Source organism: Bubalus kerabau, chromosome 14, assembly GCF_029407905.1.
Source record: "Bubalus kerabau isolate K-KA32 ecotype Philippines breed swamp buffalo chromosome 14, PCC_UOA_SB_1v2, whole genome shotgun sequence".
NCBI classification, from domain to species: Eukaryota; Metazoa; Chordata; class Mammalia; order Artiodactyla; family Bovidae; genus Bubalus; species Bubalus kerabau.
Genome location: NC_073637.1, coordinates 18,570,560 through 18,590,372, shown reverse-complemented (window position 1 = coordinate 18,590,372; position 19,813 = coordinate 18,570,560). Strand labels below are relative to the sequence as shown.

General features: G+C 43.7%; 1 protein-coding gene across 4 annotated transcripts; it reads right to left on the bottom strand.

Annotated features, from left to right (window-relative positions):
- Window positions 1-548: 548 nt before the first annotated feature.
- Window positions 549-15,704, bottom strand: C14H8orf76 (chromosome 14 C8orf76 homolog). 4 transcript variants are annotated; one of them, XM_055545901.1, is made up of 7 exons: window positions 15,518-15,690; window positions 12,357-12,452; window positions 11,503-11,646; window positions 10,749-10,808; window positions 7,024-7,472; window positions 4,949-5,081; window positions 549-1,151 (listed from the first exon to the last, which is right to left on the bottom strand). In XM_055545901.1, the coding sequence occupies exons 1-7, from the start codon at window positions 15,632-15,634 to the stop codon at window positions 954-956; spliced, it is 1,197 nt and encodes a 398-aa protein (XP_055401876.1). In that variant the 5' UTR covers window positions 15,635-15,690; the 3' UTR covers window positions 549-953. The 4 variants fall into 4 exon arrangements, 3 of the variants coding, with proteins under 3 accessions (XP_055401876.1, XP_055401878.1, XP_055401877.1); XR_008702112.1 differs by having other exon boundaries at window positions 974-1,151; window positions 4,949-5,103; window positions 15,518-15,702; XM_055545903.1 differs by lacking the exon at window positions 4,949-5,081 and having other exon boundaries at window positions 15,518-15,704.
- Between the last annotated feature and the right edge of the window lie 4,109 nt (window positions 15,705-19,813).

The following is a 19,813-nucleotide window of genomic DNA, read 5'->3' as shown; positions in this document are numbered from 1 at the left end:
ACCCTGAATATTCATTGGAAGGACTGATGCTGAAGCTCCAATACTTTGGCCACCTGATGCGAAGAACCGACTCATTGGAAAGACCCTGATGCTGGGAATGAATGAAGGCAGGAGAAGGGGACAACAGAGGATGAGATGGCTGGATGATATCATCGACTCAATGGACATGAGTTTGAGCAAACTCTGGGGGACGGTGATGGACTGGGAAGCATGGTGTGCTGCAATCCATGGGGTCGCAGTCAGACACAACTGAGCAATGAACAACAACAATCAATCCTGTTCCCTGGGCCACGAGTAATCGAGTCTTCTGCAGCCTCCGTGACACTGGCAGGTTAATGTGCAAGCTCAGAGCTGTGGTAAATCTCAGCCTTTGACATCCCCTTCCTAGAAATGGCTTCCTATCACATTTCAGCATTCTTGGTCACTCATGATGAATTTACCAGAACAACATGGATACTTACACTGCTAATACAGTAACTGTTTTTAAAAGATTATAAAATCTAAAAGTCTCTTTTATTTAAAAAAATTCATTTAAATTGAAGCATAGCTGATTTATAATGTTGTATTTATTTTTAATTTTGGCCACACCTATGACATGTGGGACCCTAGCTGCCCCATCAGGGACTGAACCTGAACCCCCTGCTTTGGAAGGCAGTCTTAACCACCGGACTGCCTGGCAAGTTCCTAAGAGTCCCTTTAAACACTTTTCCAACAGATATCTTCTAAAGGGGCAATAGGCCTCACACAAGTGAATGACAGAAATCTAAAAAGAAAACAAAAAATCAAGAAACTGAATACAGTAGAAATTATCTGGGAGAGAAGCCATTTTTATAAAACATAGATGACTGTTTTTAATTCAGTATATTCCATGATTAGCAGAGGATTCTGTCTGAAGTAAACCAGAACACTTAATACAGTACAAGATGTTTTTTGTTTTGTTTTTATAGGGACCACTAAGGCAAGATCTGTATCTCTGTGTGGAACTGATTTTCAAAGGGACAGAAGTGGTCTTTGATCTTTCTGAACCATTTGTCTTCAAACTCTTTCGAAGACCCGATCACCAAGGCAGTCAGGGCCGCGGGGCCAACACACTTGATCTCTGTGTGAACCTCATCTCTGATTTTTTCTGGGACGATATCTTCACCCATAACCTGCAATAGGAGGGGGGAAGAAAGATAAAACTCTTTCCCAATAACAGGTGCAGCAGACACGGAATGGAAGACCGTGCTAGTCATCAAATGCAAAGGATTTCACACAAAAGCAGAACTTCTTCAGCAGCCAGGGGAAAACTCTGACAATTCAACATATTGAGAAGATGTTTATGAAGTAGTGATCCAGGACCACCTGTGTGAATATCCTACTGCTACTCTCGTATTTCCCTGAGTGAACGCGTCAGGGAGGCACAAACGTGGCAGGAGTACCACTCAGGCCACAGGGAGTGCCGAGTCAACCTTCGTATATCACAGAGCATCTTCGGAGGGCAAGAACGCAACCGTGAGGGGTTCTCCTCCTTGAAAACGACAGAAGAGCAGGCTTGGGAGGAACATAACTGCTACTGTGCAGAGGGCACAGACCTCCTTATGAAGTTCTCCAGAGACGTCAAAGGCAGCAAACAGCTGAGCAGCGAGTAGCTGAGTCTGCTCTTTCCTGACCCAGAGAGACTCCAACCCTCCAGGATGGTCACCACAGCAACCCCAGAAACCTGCGCGTGCGGCAGCTCTCTGAAGGCGCAACACTGCCCCCTACTGGTGAGAACCAGGTCCAGATTCTGCGTGAGCTTCTCTTCGACAAGACACCCACAAAGCTGCGTGCTTGCAGGAAGCTTGGATCTGAACCTACTATGTGATGGGACCACTTTTGGTAAGGACAGTGAACATTTCCCAACCCAAACATTTCCCACCAATCATCATGAAAAGTCAGGGAGCCAGTTGGCGGGGATGTGGTAGAGGGAATTGGTCACTTGGATTTGGACTAGATGATCTCCAGGTTTCCTACAAACCCTGAGGTCCTCTGTGTTCGTGAATACTCAAATCATAGTGGATTAGAAACCCACTCAAAGAACAGGTTCCACTGGCTTTAAATCTTCAAAGACTACTTACTGTTTGAGGCAAAGGCTGACAGGATGAGTAGCAACTGTCAGGATTGATTAAAGCATGGTAATTTCATCAATTGGAAGACAATTTCTGTTTTTCTATCCTGACATTTCTAAAAACCAAGTTGTATCTTATAACCACTGCTGTGTCACAGTATAAAAAGCATCTTACTTTTCTTTTAGTGGCACATCAATTAATGATGTGTCTTAACAACTGATGACTGCTTGGACTCAATGAAATGTAGAATTTTAAAATCTGAGATATAACACCAAAAGTGTATTTTTTTAATTAAAAAAAATAGAATGGAATGATAACAATATTCAAACAATGCAATATTTCAAAAAGAGAGCTCAGCAGGTGCATAATTCACAGACAGAGAACTATTATCCATCACACATGGTGAAGAACATGAAGATGTTTAAGACATCTCCTAAGGATGCCTTACCAGGCTTCCTGGGTGGCTCAGTGGTAAAGAATCTGCCTGCCAAGCAGGAGACACGGGTTTGATTCCTGGGTTGGGAAGATCCCCTGGAGAAGGAAATGGCAACCCACTCCAGTATTCTTGCCTGGGAAATCCCATAGACCAAAGAGCCTGGCAGGCTACAGTCCATGGGATCGTAAGAGGTGGATAACAACAACAAAGGATGTCTTACAAGGAACTTAAAATCTAGCTGAAAAGATAAGACACTCTTATATTTTCAGGGGCCCAAAGAGCTACCTAATTCAGCAATCACTCTATCAAGCTCAGAGGGAGAAACTGCCACAGACCAGGACGTTCAGTAAAAGGTTCCTGGAGGATGTGTGACCCAGGCTGGGTCTCTGAGGGTGAGAATAGTAAGTAGATGGAGAAAACCCATGACAGGTATGTTAGACATGGGAGATTAGTCCAGTGGAAGCAAAAGGTTTGTGGAAGGAATGACCAGGCCCTAAGTCTGAGATTACTCTCAGGAAGGCCTCAGACACCATATCAAGGCACTAGAACTAGACCCGACCTCTAAGGTAATGGTGACACATTGAATTTTAGTTTTTAAAGCAAGCAGGTAACATGGTCAAAGCCATGTTTTAAGATGAGCCCAGCAGCACAGGTGAGGACAGATCTGCAGGGGGAGAGAGAGGAGCCAAGGCAGGAGGTCACTATGAGAGTCAGATGTGAGGCAATGGAACTAGGGTGTTGGCCGTGGGCCCTGCAGGAGGTGAGACTGGAGAGGAGAGGCCACAGTGAGGGACGGTCAGGTCTGGGTGAAAGGAGAAAGACAGGTAGGATCGATGAAAGAAACTAAGTCTAGAACAAAGACACAGCTCTCTCTAGCTCCCCTCTGCTTCCCCTCAGCGGGTACTTACTGATGGCCAAGTCCACGCTGAGCGCTGACCATAGACTGACTAAAGGTGGTTTTGCCAAGTAGCCTCATTTTACATTTGTACTCGAAGTCACAGCAGATCAATAATCAACTTGGATTAATGACTCCATAAGTCACTGATATGAGATGGGAGACAAGTGTTCCAAAGATGGGACCAGAGACACAGACTGGAGGGTCCATTACCCCAGGGGTGACAACAGGAACTACAAGCATGGTTATGATTTGTGTAGGAGAAAGAGACAGAACAGAGAGCCCGATTGAAAGCTCAGGGAATGTCACTACTTAAGACACGGGAAACCAGCAGAGTCCCAAACAGCAGAGGAAGAAATAAAGGAGAAAAAGATATGAGTATTTTCAGCAGTTCAGCTGCTCAGAAGCAAGGAAGAGGGAACTAAACGTGAGTGGTCAATGGCGCTGAATGCTATGAAAGATGGGAAGCAAAGAGGAAGGAAAAGCAGCCGTAAACTCGGGAGAGATGGTCTATCTGTATGTCTGAGGGTCCAAGGAAATGAGCCCATGGAAGGGGAAGGCAGAAAAAAGGCTCAAAGAGAACAGACAGGAGTGATGACCCCAGAAGAGGGAAAAGGGGTCCAGCTGACAGCTTAGCCTGCAGGAGGAAGACAGGATAGATAGACCATCAGCAGTTCTTCAAAGAACGATGTTAGAAGGTATATGGATAAAGAGCTATTCTCCTGGGAAAAGTGCTTAAGCTGTCAAGTTTCAATTACATATTAAAAGGAATTAGCATGAATAACATAAACTTATAGATAATCTCCAAATGCCATGTTAAGAAATTTCAAGAGCTTTTTTTTTTTTTTTTTTTACATTTTTGACCACAAAGCAAGACATACAGGATCTTAAGTTTCCCCAGCAGGGATCAAATCCAGGTCCCCTGCAGTGTGGAAGCCTGGAGTCTTAACCACTGGACCATCACAGAAAGCCTTATCAATTAGCATATTTTTTAAAAAGCTAATACCAGTTAAACAAAATTGACATTTGAGTTTCTAAGCAACTGTCAAAGTAATAACAGGGTGGAGCAGAAAGAAAATGGACTTGAAGCTGGAGGGGTTCCCATTTACTTCTGCCACTTAAAATCTGACCTTAGGCAAGTCACAGCCTTTGTGAGCCTCACCCCAGCTCTGTCCCTCCCACAGGCTGTTTTGAGGACAAATGGGGGGAAAGACAGACAAAAGAGCTGCCCAGATGTCAACATTCATTCATTCAGCACTCACGAAACAATTATGGGGCCTTTCTGATGTTCAAGTAGGCAGGTGCTAACAAGCACCGACAAGTAAATGAACTTGCTGCAGGACAGAGAGGAGGAAGAGGCCACTTTCGGCAGTTAAGTGATCAAAAGGTACGGGAAGAAGGGAGACAGAAGTCCTCTAGAAGATGCAATTTAGCCCTGTGTTTTTTTGTTTTTTTCTTAATGGTCTCGGAGCCAGGAAAAATATCTGTGATGCTTCATTTCACATAAACCCTGAGGGACACACTCACCTCTGCTATCAACAGCAAAGTGTCTTCTTTGAAGCTGAACCTTTTCATTTTATCTTCAATTTCCTGCTGAGTCTTTAAGTTCCTCTCCAAAGCAAATGATGTTTGCTGAGATTGGGCAAGCTGAAGCAAAAGCCTGAAAAACAGCAGGTCCCAGTCTGGAGGCACCCGAGAAGGACAAAGACACGTTCATACACAGCACTGGCACTGGGCTGCAAGTGAGTCCTTTAGGCTAAGGAGAAGGTCCTCACCTCAATCCCCTTTAGGGATTCATCTGAATCCCTAAAGCTCTTTACTCTCAACGAATTGCACATCATTACACTGGAGAACCATCTTTTCTAAAATTCATAGACCAAGCTTCCAAAGGAACCTTCAGAGAGCAAGACCTCGAAAGGGCTTCCTGTAGAAGTCAGGCGACTGAAAGCACAAATGATTTCGAGTGAAGAGAACAAGGCTCCCCATCAGAGGCTCCTCCCCAGAAGTGCCAGTAGGAGTTCCTTTGAAGTCGGTGCTCTGTGACCCTTCGGTCTTCCTGAAGCCACAGCAACCCGATCTCAAGGACTAAGGAGGTTCTCCAGCATGCTTCAATTACTTGAAGCAGGACCAAACCTTCAGTGACCCTCTGATAACCACTTTACAATCAGCTCACCCCTGACCTCCCCATCATGGCCATGCCCTGGTCCCCTCTCTTCTTCTTCCTGCTCTCCTCTCACAGCTCTTTCTCTTCACTGTTTTCTAAAACACTGAGTGTGCAGATTGTTCCAATTTCCCTCCGGCCTCACTGTTACACCCAGAAGCAGAGCTCTCCTGTTCACTCATTTCCTGCCTCCAGAAATGCATATACTACTCCAGGCACTGAGGGATACTGGTGAGCAAAACAGACAGGTTTCTGCCTCAAGGAGCGGAAAGAGAATGATCACAGGTAATAAGTTAGTCTCAGGCAGCGATGAAGGCCATGAAACAAACACTTGAGACAGGATGGACGAAGCGTCTACCTCAGACAGGGCTGTGACGGAAGGATTTTCTGAGCCACCATTCATGCTAAGGTTCAGATGGTGAGGAAGCAGCCACAGGAACATCTGGGAGAAGGGGCTTAGCCAGGGGAAGGGGGCCTGGCCACGAGAACTAGCTTCAAGTGTTTGAAAATCAGGAGGATATCTGTGACCAAAATACAGCCAGGAAGAAAACAAACTAGAATGAAAGAGACGGGCAGGGCCAACTCATGTTAAGTCCTCGCAGAGCATGGAAGGAAGCACGGGATTTGTCAGTGCCAACAGGAAGCTGCTGGAGTTTTACAAAAGAACACGCGACCTGACTGGCCTTCACTCTGACTGTTCACAGCATCTACTGGCCTCGGAGACATTCACACACATGACCCCTTTGGGTCCTTGCTTTCTCGTGCTCTTGAAATTACTGGACAATACTGCTTACCCTTGGCTCCCTCCATTTCATGTCCATTTACCCCTCCATCCTCTGCCATCTGCCTGTCACCACCGTGACTGAAACTGCTTTCTCAAGAGGCCACACATGAGCTCTTGTCTTCAAAGCCTTTTCTCACTCCATCTGATCGCTGATCCTTCCTGGAGCTCCTCTAGCTCTACCTCCCACTTCCTCACAGAAGGCTCCAGCTGGACTCGATTGGTTCTGCTCTCCCACTGCTGTCCTGTCTCAGGGGAGGCACCACCATCCACCCTCACCCACAGGGCAGATTCTTCAGGGTTGTCTGATTTTCTTCTTTGGTAGCTTTCTGTGGAACTTGAGTGAAAAATCTCTTGTAAAATATCGTTTCCTCCTTTGTCAACGTTTTATATATTTAATTCCACCCCCCTCAATTTTAACATCTGCCAACCGTAATATCTTGACTGATGATATGAGCTGTATTCCTGAGCAAGCACAGTTGTTTTTAAATTTTACATACTAAAAGGGCACATTCAAAGGATCCCGTCAAGACCATGGGAAGAATCTCAAAAACATATATCAGGTGTCTAGCCTAGAATTTTCACAAGCTTAAAATCAGAAAAAATAAAAACTTTATTTCGACCTTAGCACCATGTGTGTTCCATCCACTCTGAGCTTACCTGGTTCGTATAAAAGAGGCACAGGCTTTCATCTGAGTTTCTAGCAACACTGCGGCTCTCTCTTCTGTCATACAGTTTTGAATATTTTTAAGAGCTTTCTCATTCTTTTGCTTGTTACCACTGCTTACTTCCACAGAGCCCTCAGGCAAAGTTTCAGGGAAACACAAAAGATAGTCTTTTCCTGAGTGGGGAAAGGAGGATTTGATAGCCGTGTCACTTGAGGTGAAACTGTTCTCTTTCTGAGATGACGCAAGCGATGCTGACAGGGCTGGCCCCAGGTTCAGGTAAGCCTCTCCCAATTTGCCCCAGTTCCAAGGATTAAAGGGATGCAAAGAAATCAGTTTCTGTAGGCAGAAAATGGTTTTCTCCAAGTTCTGCAAACTGGAACAAATAGTAAACTGGAGGTAGAGTACAGTGGTTAAATGGTCTGTGTTAGTTGCTTTATTTTCCTAAAGAGAAAAAACAAAGGTTAAAATGTTTAAACTACAGGATGTTTCCCACATAAAAATGAAGATGCCTAAACATCTAAGTTGTGCATGTCCTAAATCACAAGTATCTTTCATTAGCCACACAAGTAGAGCACACTAAATGTTTCTCAATAGATCTCATTTTGAAACCATAAACCTAGAGAAATATGTGTGTGTGTTCAGTCGCCTCCGACTCTCTGTGACCCCCGATCCCGTCAGGCTCCTCAATATACACTAGCCAACAAAATATTACCAGTCATTCCCAAACACCCTAATGTCACAGCAGTAACATAATCCAGATGATAGTGGCTTGGCAAAGCTCAGTACCAAGAACCTCTGTGTCAGTTTATTTTCAATTGTGCATTATAATCTTAACTGTCTTCAGCCAGGCATCTGAAAGAACCAAGCCAACTTTTTTATACTCTGGGTTAATGGTTCCATTTTAATATTCCAGGCTTTCTAAAAATCCAAATGGCAATTTCCTTGAGGATTCAAATGGACTCTATTTCCAAATTCTACTTGGCTTAGACATCTTAAACAGGATGGCCCTGAAGCTCTCAGTGTTTCTTGATGCATCGTAATTGAATCCAAATGCCTTCTCTGGTAACCATTACCAAGACCAGTTATTCTTGGCCAGAGGGGGTTGCTTGGTTTCCTTCTGATCAGAAAATCCTTTTCAAGTCTACTTAACCAGAGGCACTGCCTCTTGCCTAACTTGCCATATGGCAAAAGCCCTGTGGGTGAGGGCTTCTTTTTCTACGTCAAAGTCTGCAGAGATTCAGTTGATTTTAAGTCTAAGGAAAATCTGGCCTACTAGTATCTGGATCAAGCTCCTGCACAGAACTGAGGGAGAAATAAGAATAAAACTACCCAGCATGCAGCCGGAAGATACTGGCATGTCAGTGAGTGAAACCTTGGGGAGGACTCTAAATATCCATATGTTGATTGAAAAGAAAGGAAATCAAGCCCCATGTAACCTATTAGGTCATACTGTATCTTCCTATTACTATCTCAGTATTCTTTCTTTCCCCACAGACTATTAAGTTCCAAAAGAGTTTTTGTTCAATGCTGAATTCCCAGTACAGAGCACAGCACCTCAGACATAGCAGATGTCTAATAACTGTTGAGAAATACATCTTCATGTTTCTTATTTATAGTAAGAAAAGCAACATGCATAGACTGTCTACAGGAAATGCATCCTTCCTCTACAATCAGTCCATAGTGCTCTATACTGTTTAAAAACATTTCCAGGGACTTCTCTGGTGCTCTAGTGGATAAGACTTCACCTTCCAATGCAGGAGGTAGAGGTTCAATCCCTGTTCAGGGAGCTAAGATCATACATCCCTTGTGGCCAAAAAAACCAAAACAGAAAACAGAAGTAATACTGTAACAAATTCAATAAAGACTTTTAAATAAATAAATACAAATAAAAACATGTTCACATTGAGAAAGCAAGTGTGTGTTGGGGTCTGTAGTCTACAAACCATGATTCTGATGCACCGATTCTGGGTGGCCTAACTAGTGAAAAGAAGGAAATGGCAACCCACTCCAGTCTTTTTGCCTGGAAAATCCCATGAACAGAGGAGCCTGATGGGCTACAGTCCACAGGGTCACAAAGAGTAGGCATGACTGAGCACAACTAATAAAGAAGTCTTTGGAAATTAAATTCCATTTAAATGAGTTGTGTGCTTTTTCCCAGAATATTCTAAGTCCTGTAACGCAATGACAGTGATGATTGCTAACATTTACAGAATGCTCACCATATGCCAGACACTACTCTACCTGCTTTACTCATGTAATCCCCATAACAATCCTTTAAAACAGACTATCGCTATTCCCATTTTAGAGACGAGGCAACCAAGTCACAACAGAGAAGTTAGGTAAGCTGCCTGCCGTCACACAGCTAGTAAGCAGCAGAGCTACAGCAGATCCTGCTAGAAGTCACAGAATAAAGGAACTTCAGAAGAGCTGATGTGTGTTAGTGGGCTTAGGAGTCTCCCATTAGTTACTAGGTGAGTGATGTAAACACAGGGTATGGACAGGGTTCTCTCTCCTTGGCATCGAACCCAGAACCGGGCACATGGTAGGACTGAAATGTTTGTGAAGTGACAAATGGGGGAAAAAAGTCATTAACTGTCAAAAAGCAGTTTCCTTACCACAGTTTATCACATGAGCCTACCAGCGACTATAAGATATTTAAATTAAGAAATAAGTTCTGTTACAAATTTTATTCAAAAATCATTAAGAAGAAAGACGAATAAACTTCAGTACAAGTTGTGAGCATAAAATGTTCATGTCATGCTGGGAGCGCTAGGACTTGCTGTCTGTTTTGTTCAATGCTGACCTATTCCCTACAGAGTATGAGGGGACAGTAACCGCTGGAACAAACCCCAGAAACAAGACAGAACAAATAAAAAAAAGAAGGTCTATAAGAAGGGAGAAACTTTTAAAATGAAAACAAAACACAGGGTATCAGGAAATGAGAAAACTAGGCAAATAGGCAGGGTTCACTGAGATCATGTGAAGAGATCTCACCCCAAAGCAAGGGGTGAGACCCACTAGCCTATGGTGCCATTTCCTCCCTAATCCTCCTGCCTGTCAGGGTGCCCAGGAGCCCAAGGAGCAGTCCTCCAAGGCCTGACAGAGGAGCTGAAGGGCTTCTGACTGGTCCCTCCTTCTGCCTGGATCTCACACTCCGGATGGCATCTGCTGACTGGCAACACATTTTTCTGAGCCACAGAAACAGAGTCACTAAGCTAGAAGGAACCAGAGACAGTCCAGCCTTGACATTACTCTAGCTGCCTTCAGGGGTACTCAGGGGAAGACAAAGCACAACAGTGACATCAGGAGATGCGAGAGAGAGATAGGTAATGGTAGAGCCCAGCCGTAATGAAGGACAGGTGACGGATACCTAGAAAAATCAACCGAAAGAACCCAAGTTGCTGCTAATTTGCATACCAGGGAGGCTGAACACTGTTAAAACCCACCAAGTTCACTGTGTTCATGCCATGTGCTTCCTTAACAGGGTAATCTTATCTTCCGGTTTTAAGAATTAACCCATAATTAGTAGAGGGGAGAAAAAGAAAGAACAAAGCACAGCTGTTTTCCATGTTCTGAAGAACATTACTGCCAAGGTTTCCTCTCATGGCAAGAGGCTGAGGTCCTATGCAATGAAGCCCAGGCAAGTAAATTTAAGGATTTCTCTTAGTTAATGAGATAGAGGAGGACAATTCAATTGCATGCATACTTTAGGCTGACCTCTGGCCAAGAAGATTCGAAGGATTCAAGATCAGTGCCTTGGTGCTTCATCACGTCCCTCTAAGGAAGAAAACTGGTCATCTATAAACTAGGATTGGTGGACTCAAACTCACTCCCATATAAAATTTACACAAAAAACCATGGGATTTTCCAGGCAAGAGTACTGGAGTGGGGTGCCATTGCCTTCTCCACACAAAAAACCTACAGGTGCTTTAATCTGAAAACAAAAACAAGCAGAATCTAGCAGTGCTCTTTTTTATTGCTTAAAAAAATTCTGCAGACTCCATCAAGAATAAAAAGGATTAAGCCTGGCTTAGTATGATATTTATTCAATTTTTGGCAGCCTTTTTTTCCTGTTTATAAAAGTAATATATATTCATTGTAGAAACTTCGGAAAATAAAAATCTAAACAACAACGAAACACCTAAAGAAGAAAAAAGATCACTGGTAATTTACTGAGTATTTATTTACTCCTAATAAGAGTAAAACCTTTGCAAGTGAGGTTTTCAGGCAATGAAAAATTTTGAGCATAACATAGGAAAAAATATTACAAGGAAATGATTATGTCTGGAGCTCCAAACTGTTCATCATAATAAAGTTCTTCTACCACTGGCAATTTCCTTCTGCTTATCCAAACCCACAGATTTTGCTGCCAGCAAGAAGTTGTTTTTTGTTTTGTCTTTTTTTTTTTTTTTAAATAAACTATTCAGTCATCCTAGGAAAGCAAATGGAAACGGGCACAGAAACCACTCACCAAGTTTGTGGCAATCTCCAGGGCTTCCTTGTGCCTTCCCAGGTGAACAAGGCATCGAGCCTGGCCTTCCTGGACATCCCTTTTCATGGCAAAATTTGTAGATGGCAGTTTTTCTGAGATACTGGAATACTCCTGCAGTGCTTTCTGGCAAATAATTGTTAAATAAAGGCAAATGAAGGGAGGGGATGAAGAGAAAGGCAGAAAACACAATATGAAAAAAGAATTCAGTCATGGGGGTGATATGTTTCCTAGGCAGTAGGTAATGTTATAACTGACCCTGCAATGAACTAAAGGAAGACTTGAGCATTTCAGTCGGTACTAGTTTTCTAAGAGGTAGAGAAGAAATGTCTGGAGAATATAATTAAAACATTCTGGAGCCCAAAAGACCAGGATGTGACTCCCGGTTTTGCCACTAACTTGCTGTAGAATCTTTTCACATGAGCAAAACAACAACAGGATCCTTGTGAAGATGACATGAAGTCAATATAAAAAGCAAGCTGATAGCTAGTTGTTAGTTCTTTCCCCCATTTCTTTTTTAAAACACATTTTGGGGTGCCTTGCTCCTGTGGCCCCACGAGGTATCCAAGCTAGAGGCTTCTGCATACTGAGGAGATAAGTAATCTACAAGGATCCAAACAAGCTCGCTATACTGGAGTGACAGGAAACAAAGCATACAGAGCCGTGTGGAGAAGGCCAGAAGCTTAGGATTCTAAGAGTACAAACACATCTCACAAAAGATTAAATTCATCTTCAAGAGCAACACTTATTATAGTACACTGTTATTTAAATATGCTGCAGTGGACAGAACAAGAGAACATTTCAAGCAGCACAATCTTCTATATGTTAAATTCTACCTGATACTCTTGCCGTCTGTAGGCCAGGTCCCCTTTGAATTTCTGGACAGTCAGAGCTTCAACATCATCGCTGCTCCCTGTTTCTTCATAAAACCACTAGAAATTGTGAAAACAGCATATTATAGAGAAGGAGGTTATGCTTTTCCACCCTATGTGCAGGAGTGCTAAGTCACTTCAGTCGTGTCCAACTTTGTGCAGCCCCATGGACTACAGTCCTCCAGGCTCCTCTGTCCATGGGATTCTCCAGGCAAGAATATGGGAGTGGGTTGCCATGCCCTCCTCCAAGGGATCGTCCCGACCTAAGGATTGAACCCACATCTCGTGTCTCCTGTATTGGGAGTTGGGTTCTTTACCATTAACGCCACCTGGGAAGTCCTTTCCACCCCAGACTCGGGAGCAATTTCCCATATATAACTGATTAAACCTCATAAAGACATACTTCTCCAGGATACGACTCAGGAAAACATCTGACAAAGAAGAACAACAAGTTTTTTGTTGTTTTTTGCTGTGCTGGGTCTTCATTGCAGCAGGCAGGCTCAGCAGTTGCAGCCGGCAGACCCTGCAGCATGTGGGATCTTAGTTTCCAGACCAGGGCTCGAACTCGCATCCTTTGCATTGCAAGGCAGATTCTTAACCACTGGACCACCAGAGAAGTCCCAAGAATGACAATTTTAATGGTGACTCAGTTTTTATGAAAATTATCACCAGTAATAAATATACCAATAATATGATACCTCAACTAAACAAGTGTGAAAGTATTTAGTTTCCATAGCATTTCCAATTTGGGGTTTAGGGCCTGGGAACCTACATTTAACTAGCACAGTTTACAGTGGTTCTTTAGACTGAGATACGTTTTCCCGCAGAGAATTTCTTAGGGTGGATGGAACAACTCTTTACAGAGATAACATAGGAAAGAACTGCTATTACAGTGCTATTAGGAAAGTGTAAAAGCAAAAAGTAGAATCTAAGCAAAGACAAGAAAAGAAATTAAGGCTGAAAGGAGGCTTCCATGCAATCAAATGCCAACGTACTGTAGGAGAAAAGTTTCAGGAAAAGTCCATCTGGAATATTTTATTCACTTTTCTACTGCTTTAAACCCTATGGATAGAAAGAAAAGTGAAACAGATTTTTTTTTTTTTACTATTGCATTAAGAATGTTAAGATGAGAAAACAGGGATGATGAAAAGCATACCGTGTGCCAGTTTTCCAGCTCCAAAGAAGTATCTCATCCTCTCTTACTCACAGTAAAACACAATGTAGTCGAATGAAGTCTGTCCCCAGTTAAATGTTATTATTAATTCAAGAGTAACTGCATTTGTGATGGTTCCACCATGGTGTCAAACTTTCTGGGTTCTATTTCTAAGAGAGATGCCCGGGTATCACGGCCACCTTGTTATCTTAGTAATATAGTTCCCTCCTTAGCCTGATCCCCCACAGTGGAGAAAGCTAGCAACCACTGCTTTTCTGTCCTCCCTGAAGCAGTGTGTAACCTAACAACAGTCTATATACTGAACTCATAATTTTGTTTTGCACTTTACTATTCCCCAGTTCCCAACTTCTTGAACAACAGCTGCATTACTGCAAACCTCCATCCAATAGTCGCAATTCTACTGGGAAGTGATCAGGCAAAATTGGCTTTCAAATGCAAGAACTCAGAAGAGAAAGGCTTCAAATACTCCATTCTGATAAGAAAAGGAGGGAAAAGCTGTGAACAAGGGTGAAAACTAAGACGTGAAGTGCTGGTAAGACAAATACCTGGTTGCACACCAAGCAGTAAGGGAAAACAAATCTATCTCAAACTCCTGGTTTTACACTTGGGAAAATCAACAGGCCTTGAATGAAGCCTGAATTCATTTCTTGAATGAGGCCTGAATGGTAACTCTCTGAATTTATGAGAGCTACCATTTGCCAAATAAATTCTAAAGACAAGTGATTTGGGGGATTTTACTTTATAAGTAAAAGCACATCACACCTGGCAAAGTATTATCTCATTCAACTCTCACAATAACCCTGTGAGCCAACAAACATTTTTTCCTCAAATGATGAATAAGGAACTGACACTCTGAAAGTCAATTTCTTTGAAAGTCAATTTACTGACTCTTAAAGTCAATGCTGGAATCCAAGTGTCCTATCTCACAACTGTGGCTTTTTAATGTGGTACCACAGGACTTCAAAAGTCCATTTCCCAGTTTTAGTCTACAGGATCAAGTAGGTCACTCTGAAAGACTGCACGTGGCAAGGAGAAAATGTAAATGAAATAAAACAAAAATACAATCCAATCCAGTTATTTCAGAGTGCCTGACATCTGTATGTACAGGGGTTTTAAGGAAAAATGAGACAATATATGCCCAGTGCCTGGAATACTATTTGATAAAAAGGAACTATTATTGGTGAGATGAGATTTACAGACTAGAAAAAATCCAAGGTAATACTCTACTTACGCAAAGTATTCAGAGTTCCTACTATGAACAAAAACTGGTAGGCAGTGTGAAGGACATAAGGTGAGGCATGCACCATCCTGTCATCATTCAGCATTCTGGGTCTAAGAGCTTTACGAGATACTGACAACTTCGTTAATAGGTAAAAGACGGGAAAGGAGTCAAAGACAAAAATAATGTGGTTCGAAGGGGGAGTCAGAAAAGACTTTATGGAGGAGGCGGCATTTAAGGTGGACCTTGAGAAACGGATGTAATTGAACGATTTTGACCACCTGAGCGGGGTTAACGTGGGCTAGGGGAACTCAGTGAACAAGAACAGAACGGGTTCGGAGAGCAGACAACACTAAGGTCTGAAAAGTGGGCGGTGGCTGAATTTCTGCGGGCCCTGACTAACGGCTGCAGAAGCAGTGAAAGTCCATGGTAGCTAATACAGATTACTGAGTTAGGGGCGTGAGGCCAGCGAGGCGCGGTGAGACCGGCCGAACGCCAGGTGTGACGTGATGGCCGACTGCGCGGGGATTCCTTCGGGGGCAGAGGATGTCGGACTCAGCAGGTGCGGCTCGTAGGTTGAGGGATGGCAGGGAGGCCCAAGTGAGCGTAGAGCGGCCAGAGGGTCTGGGTTCGGGGGACAGGCTACGCGGGCGTAGGACGTCTGAAGCGCTGTCGGGCCGGGACTACCAGGCCCGGAGGCTGCGGTGAGGCCGACAGGCCCCGCTCTCTCACCTGAGGCTCGCAGCGTTTGGCGCGGTACGACTCGGGTGGTCCAGGCCGCCGCTCCCGCCTCTCCTCGAACACCGAGTCCTCAAACTCGCCGCCGAGCAGCCAGCATCCCGTTTCCATCGCGCGCCCCACACCGGCGCATCGAGGAGGCGGTGCCTAGAGCGGAAGGGGCCGGCAAGATCCGGCGCGCGGCATGCTGGGACTTGTAGTCTTAGGGCAGAGGCCAGACCGGGACTTGCCCCATGATAAGTTTCAAGTTATTTATCTAATTCACAAGGCGAGGACAGAACTTGACTTCTCCGTTTCTGGAGATGGACAGAGCGATCCTTACGTGCACTCATCAAAAAGCACTGGCCTCAGGGTAGCTGTTCAAAACCAGTTTTTCACTGTTGACAGTATTCTTGGCACTGTGCTAAGACTTTTTTTTTTTCATTTTACTGTAACTTTTCTAACAACTTTTGAAAGACAATGATCCTCATTTTTCAAATGAAAAATTGGGGCCTTAGAAAGGTTAAGCAATTTGCTCAGGATCAACTATTATGTGGCTGCTGCCGCTGCTAAGTCACTTCAGTCGTGTCCGACTCTGTGCGACCCCATAGACGGCCTCCCACCTGGCTCCCCCATCCCTGGGATTCTCCAGGCAAGAACACTGGAGTGGGTTGCCGTTTCCTTCTCCAATGCATGAAAGTGAAAGTGAAGTCGCTCAGTCGTGTCTGACTTTTAGCGACCCCATGGACTGCAGCCTACCAGGCTCCTCCGCCCATGGCATTTTCCAGGCAAGAGTACTGGAGTGGGGTGCCATTGCCTTCTCCAATTATGTGGCTAAGAGCTGGGAAATAAAGAATTGAGTCAATAATCTCTGTGTGTCTTCATGGAAGAGCCACACCAATTATAAAGATTGGGGTATAGTAATTCAGAAAAGCTATGACAAACCTAGACAGTGTATTAAAAAGCAGAGACATTGCCAAGAAAGGTCTGTATAGTCAAAGCTATGATGTGTCCAGTAGTCGTGTATGAATGTGAGAGTTGGACCATAAAGAAGGCTGAGCGTCAAAGAACTGATGCTTTTGAATTGGAGAAGACGCTTGAGAGTCCCTTGGACTGCAAGGAGATCAAACCAGTCAATCCTAAAAATCAATCCTAAATATTCACTGAAAGGACTGATGCTGAAGCTGAAACTCCAATACTTTGGTCACCTGATGTGAAGAGCTGACTCATTAGAAAAGACCCTGATGCTGGGTAAAATTGAATGGAGGAGAAGGGGATGACAGAGGATGAGATGGTTAGATGGCATCATCTACTCAAATGGACATGAGTTTGAGCAAGCTTCGGGAGATAGTGACGGACAGAGACGCCTGTGTGTTGCAGTCCATGGGGATCGCAAAGAGTCAGACATGACTGAGCGACTGAAGAGTAACACAGTTAATTGAAGGGCTTGTAAAACAGGGGACATGGAGATTTATTCTGGGGACTCAATCAGGGAGCATTAATTCTTCCCAGAAAAACACTAGATCCTAGAACTCTAAACACAACATTTACTAGAATTCTTACTCTTTCAAGATGTTCCTTGAGACAAAAATGTACAAATTGTTGACAAAATATGGGGCCAGTATTTCACAGCATAGTATTATGGCACCATATTACATAGCAGGTCATAGACATGGAGGTTTTCTCTTCCAGGGTTCTTTTCTCAACCCAAATTTCTACTCCACACATTAACTCTAGGAGAACTGAATCCACTCCCCAGTTTTTCAAAATCCATCTCTCTGTTGATGATTCCCCAAATCTAGAACCAGCTCCTGTATCTCCACCAGAATAGCCTACGGACATTAACCACTGATGAATTCACTCATGTAAGGACCCTTATGGAAAAGTCCTAGTTAGGAAAATTTTAGAAATTATAGAAAAGTGAAGGAAAAAAGGTATCCATAATATTATCACCCAAAAGCAATGGAGTCTAAAGAAGGAAGAGCTAGTTGCCCTAATTCTAAAATGCTCTGACCTAACAAAGACAGTACAGCATATTGTCAAAGGGCCTCAAGCACCAGATTTGTCTGGATTCATGATCCTGGTTCAGTTATTTGCTGGCTGTGTAACCTGATCTGCGAAGTGGGCGTTGATTAAAATAGTGCATGTAAGGTGCCTGTCTGATAGCAACTGAGTAACGCATGTTTATTCAAAATTCCTGTCCCGGGTGCAAAGAGCAAAGGAGGCAGGGAGTTTTGTTTTGTTTTGTTTTTTTTCACCTTTCCCTTTTTTAGGGGTGCTTGGTTTTTGGAACTTCTACTCTCCCCTATTCTGAGATGCCTCCAGTCTAGCCTCTTCCTGGCCCTACAACTAACTGAGGTAGATACTTTGCTGAAATGATCAGGAAGTCATGGAAGGGGAGTTTATGGGTAAAAGAGAGTTCTTTGCCTTTTGAACTCAGGCTCCCTGAGCTAAGGGGTTTCCAGCCTTTTTACCACTAAGAACCGTCTTAGTTATTTTCCTCCAAAGTAGTGGAGGATTTGCATATGCAGTAAAACTGCATATGCTGACTAACGATTGCTTCATTTTCCTTTAAAAAAATTTGAATCCAAGTCCTCTGTAACAGCCAATTCAAGCTCTGCCCAGCCTGAGCCTATTAGCATTGCCTCACTGCGTGTTAGGATTCTGTGAAAGCAAAGAAGTAACTGCCAAGGACCCTGGGAAGCTTGAGGAAAGACTAAACGTGATTGATGTTAAGTCATTGACAGTATTGAAAACAGCTCAAAGATTGCTATCATCACTGAGGACCCAGGGTCTGGTACCCCAAGTTGTAAACCACCACCTCAATTGATAGACCCTGGAATAATATTTTAAAAGAGCAGAGTAAGGCTTTCCTGGGGTCGAGTGGTTAAGAATCTGCCTGCCAATACAGGGGACACAGGTTCGATTCCTGGTCTGGGAAGATCCCACATGCCACAGAGCAACTAAGCCTGTGCGTCACAACTACTGAAGCCCATGCTCTAGAGCCTGTGCTCCACAAGAAGAGAAGCCACCACAACAAGAAGCCCATGCACTGCAACAAAGAGTAGCCTCTGCTCACCACAACTAGAGAAAGGCCCAGTGCAGCAGCGAAGACCCAGTGCAGTCAAAAATAAATTTCAAAATAAATCTTTTTAAAAAAGAGAGAGGAGAGCAAACCAGTAAAAAGAGTGCTCTGTAACTGTTAAACACACCTCATACGCCTAGGAAGTGCCAGGTGTTAGGGAGTGCCTATGACAGACACTCTGATGGCAGGAAAGGGGACAAAGTGACTTTAGTTTGCATTTATCTAGCACCCAGGAAATAATATTCGTTAACAGCCTTTGCCAAAGTTAGTCTTCTTTTTTCTTTCATTGGCCATGCCGAATGGCATTCAGGATCTTAGTTCCCCAACCAGGGATAGAACCCATGCCCTCTATAGTGGAAGCACAGAGTCTTACCCACTAGACAGTCAGGAAAGTCTCTGAAAATTTTTATAGGAGGTACAGTCACTGATTCAACTAAAATTTATTGAGTACCTACTATAAGCAAGGACTGTTTTGAATGGAGGATACAGTGATAAGACAGGTGAAATTCTTGTTGTCATGGAACTTCAGTTCTAGTGAGTAGATAGATAATGAACAAGTAAGTAAATGAAAGAGGTAGCTTTAGACCATGGTAAGTGCTAGAAAGAAAATTTGGGGGATGATGTATAAGGGACTCCTTCAGGTAGCCAGTAGTCAAAGAAGGTGCCTCTGAAGAGCTGAGCCAGGAATGAAGAGAAGGAGTTGGCCAAGAGGACATCTGGAGCAAGAGCATCTGAAAAACTGCAAGGCAAGAATGAGGAGCGGAAAGTGAGCCACAGTCCTGAGGCCAAGTGGGCTCGCAAGAGAGCTTGGTGTGTGGCCTGAGACAGGAGAGTGAAGCAGGTAGCAAATCGTGTGCTCCTTACACATTTACTGAATGAACAAGTGATCTAATAACCCCAGGTTTCAAGTACTGTATCTTACTAGCTTCTTGGCTGTATTTCTTGTGTTTGCTGTGTCTGGTGCCCATGATGTCACATTATTTTCCCATCACCCCCGTGGTTGTCATATGGTCTCTGTAGCTGAATTTTGGCCTCTTTCCTCTTTTCCTCTACAAAACTCAATTTCATGCCCTTTTATTCAGGTCAGCAACTCTTGAGCCAAATGAAATTTTCTCAGGGCTTGTGGAGTGTACTGTCTCTTGCTGAGATCATTTCATTCCAGTGTCACAGGCTGTTGTCCCAAAGACAAACACTGCCTGCCAACACTAGCTATGTGCACGACTAGC

Coding starts and splice junctions, on each gene's coding strand:
- C14H8orf76 (XM_055545901.1), bottom strand. CDS start 15,634: ATGGAAACGGGATGCTGGCTGCTCGGCGGCGAGTTTGAGGACTCGGTG. Junction 11,647..12,356: donor ACAGACGGCAAGAGTATCAG/GTAGAATTTAAC, acceptor ATTATTTGCCAG/AAAGCACTGCAGGAGTATTC. Junction 10,809..11,502: donor TGGAGATTGCCACAAACTTG/GTGAGTGGTTTC, acceptor TTTCTTCCTTAG/AGGGACGTGATGAAGCACCA.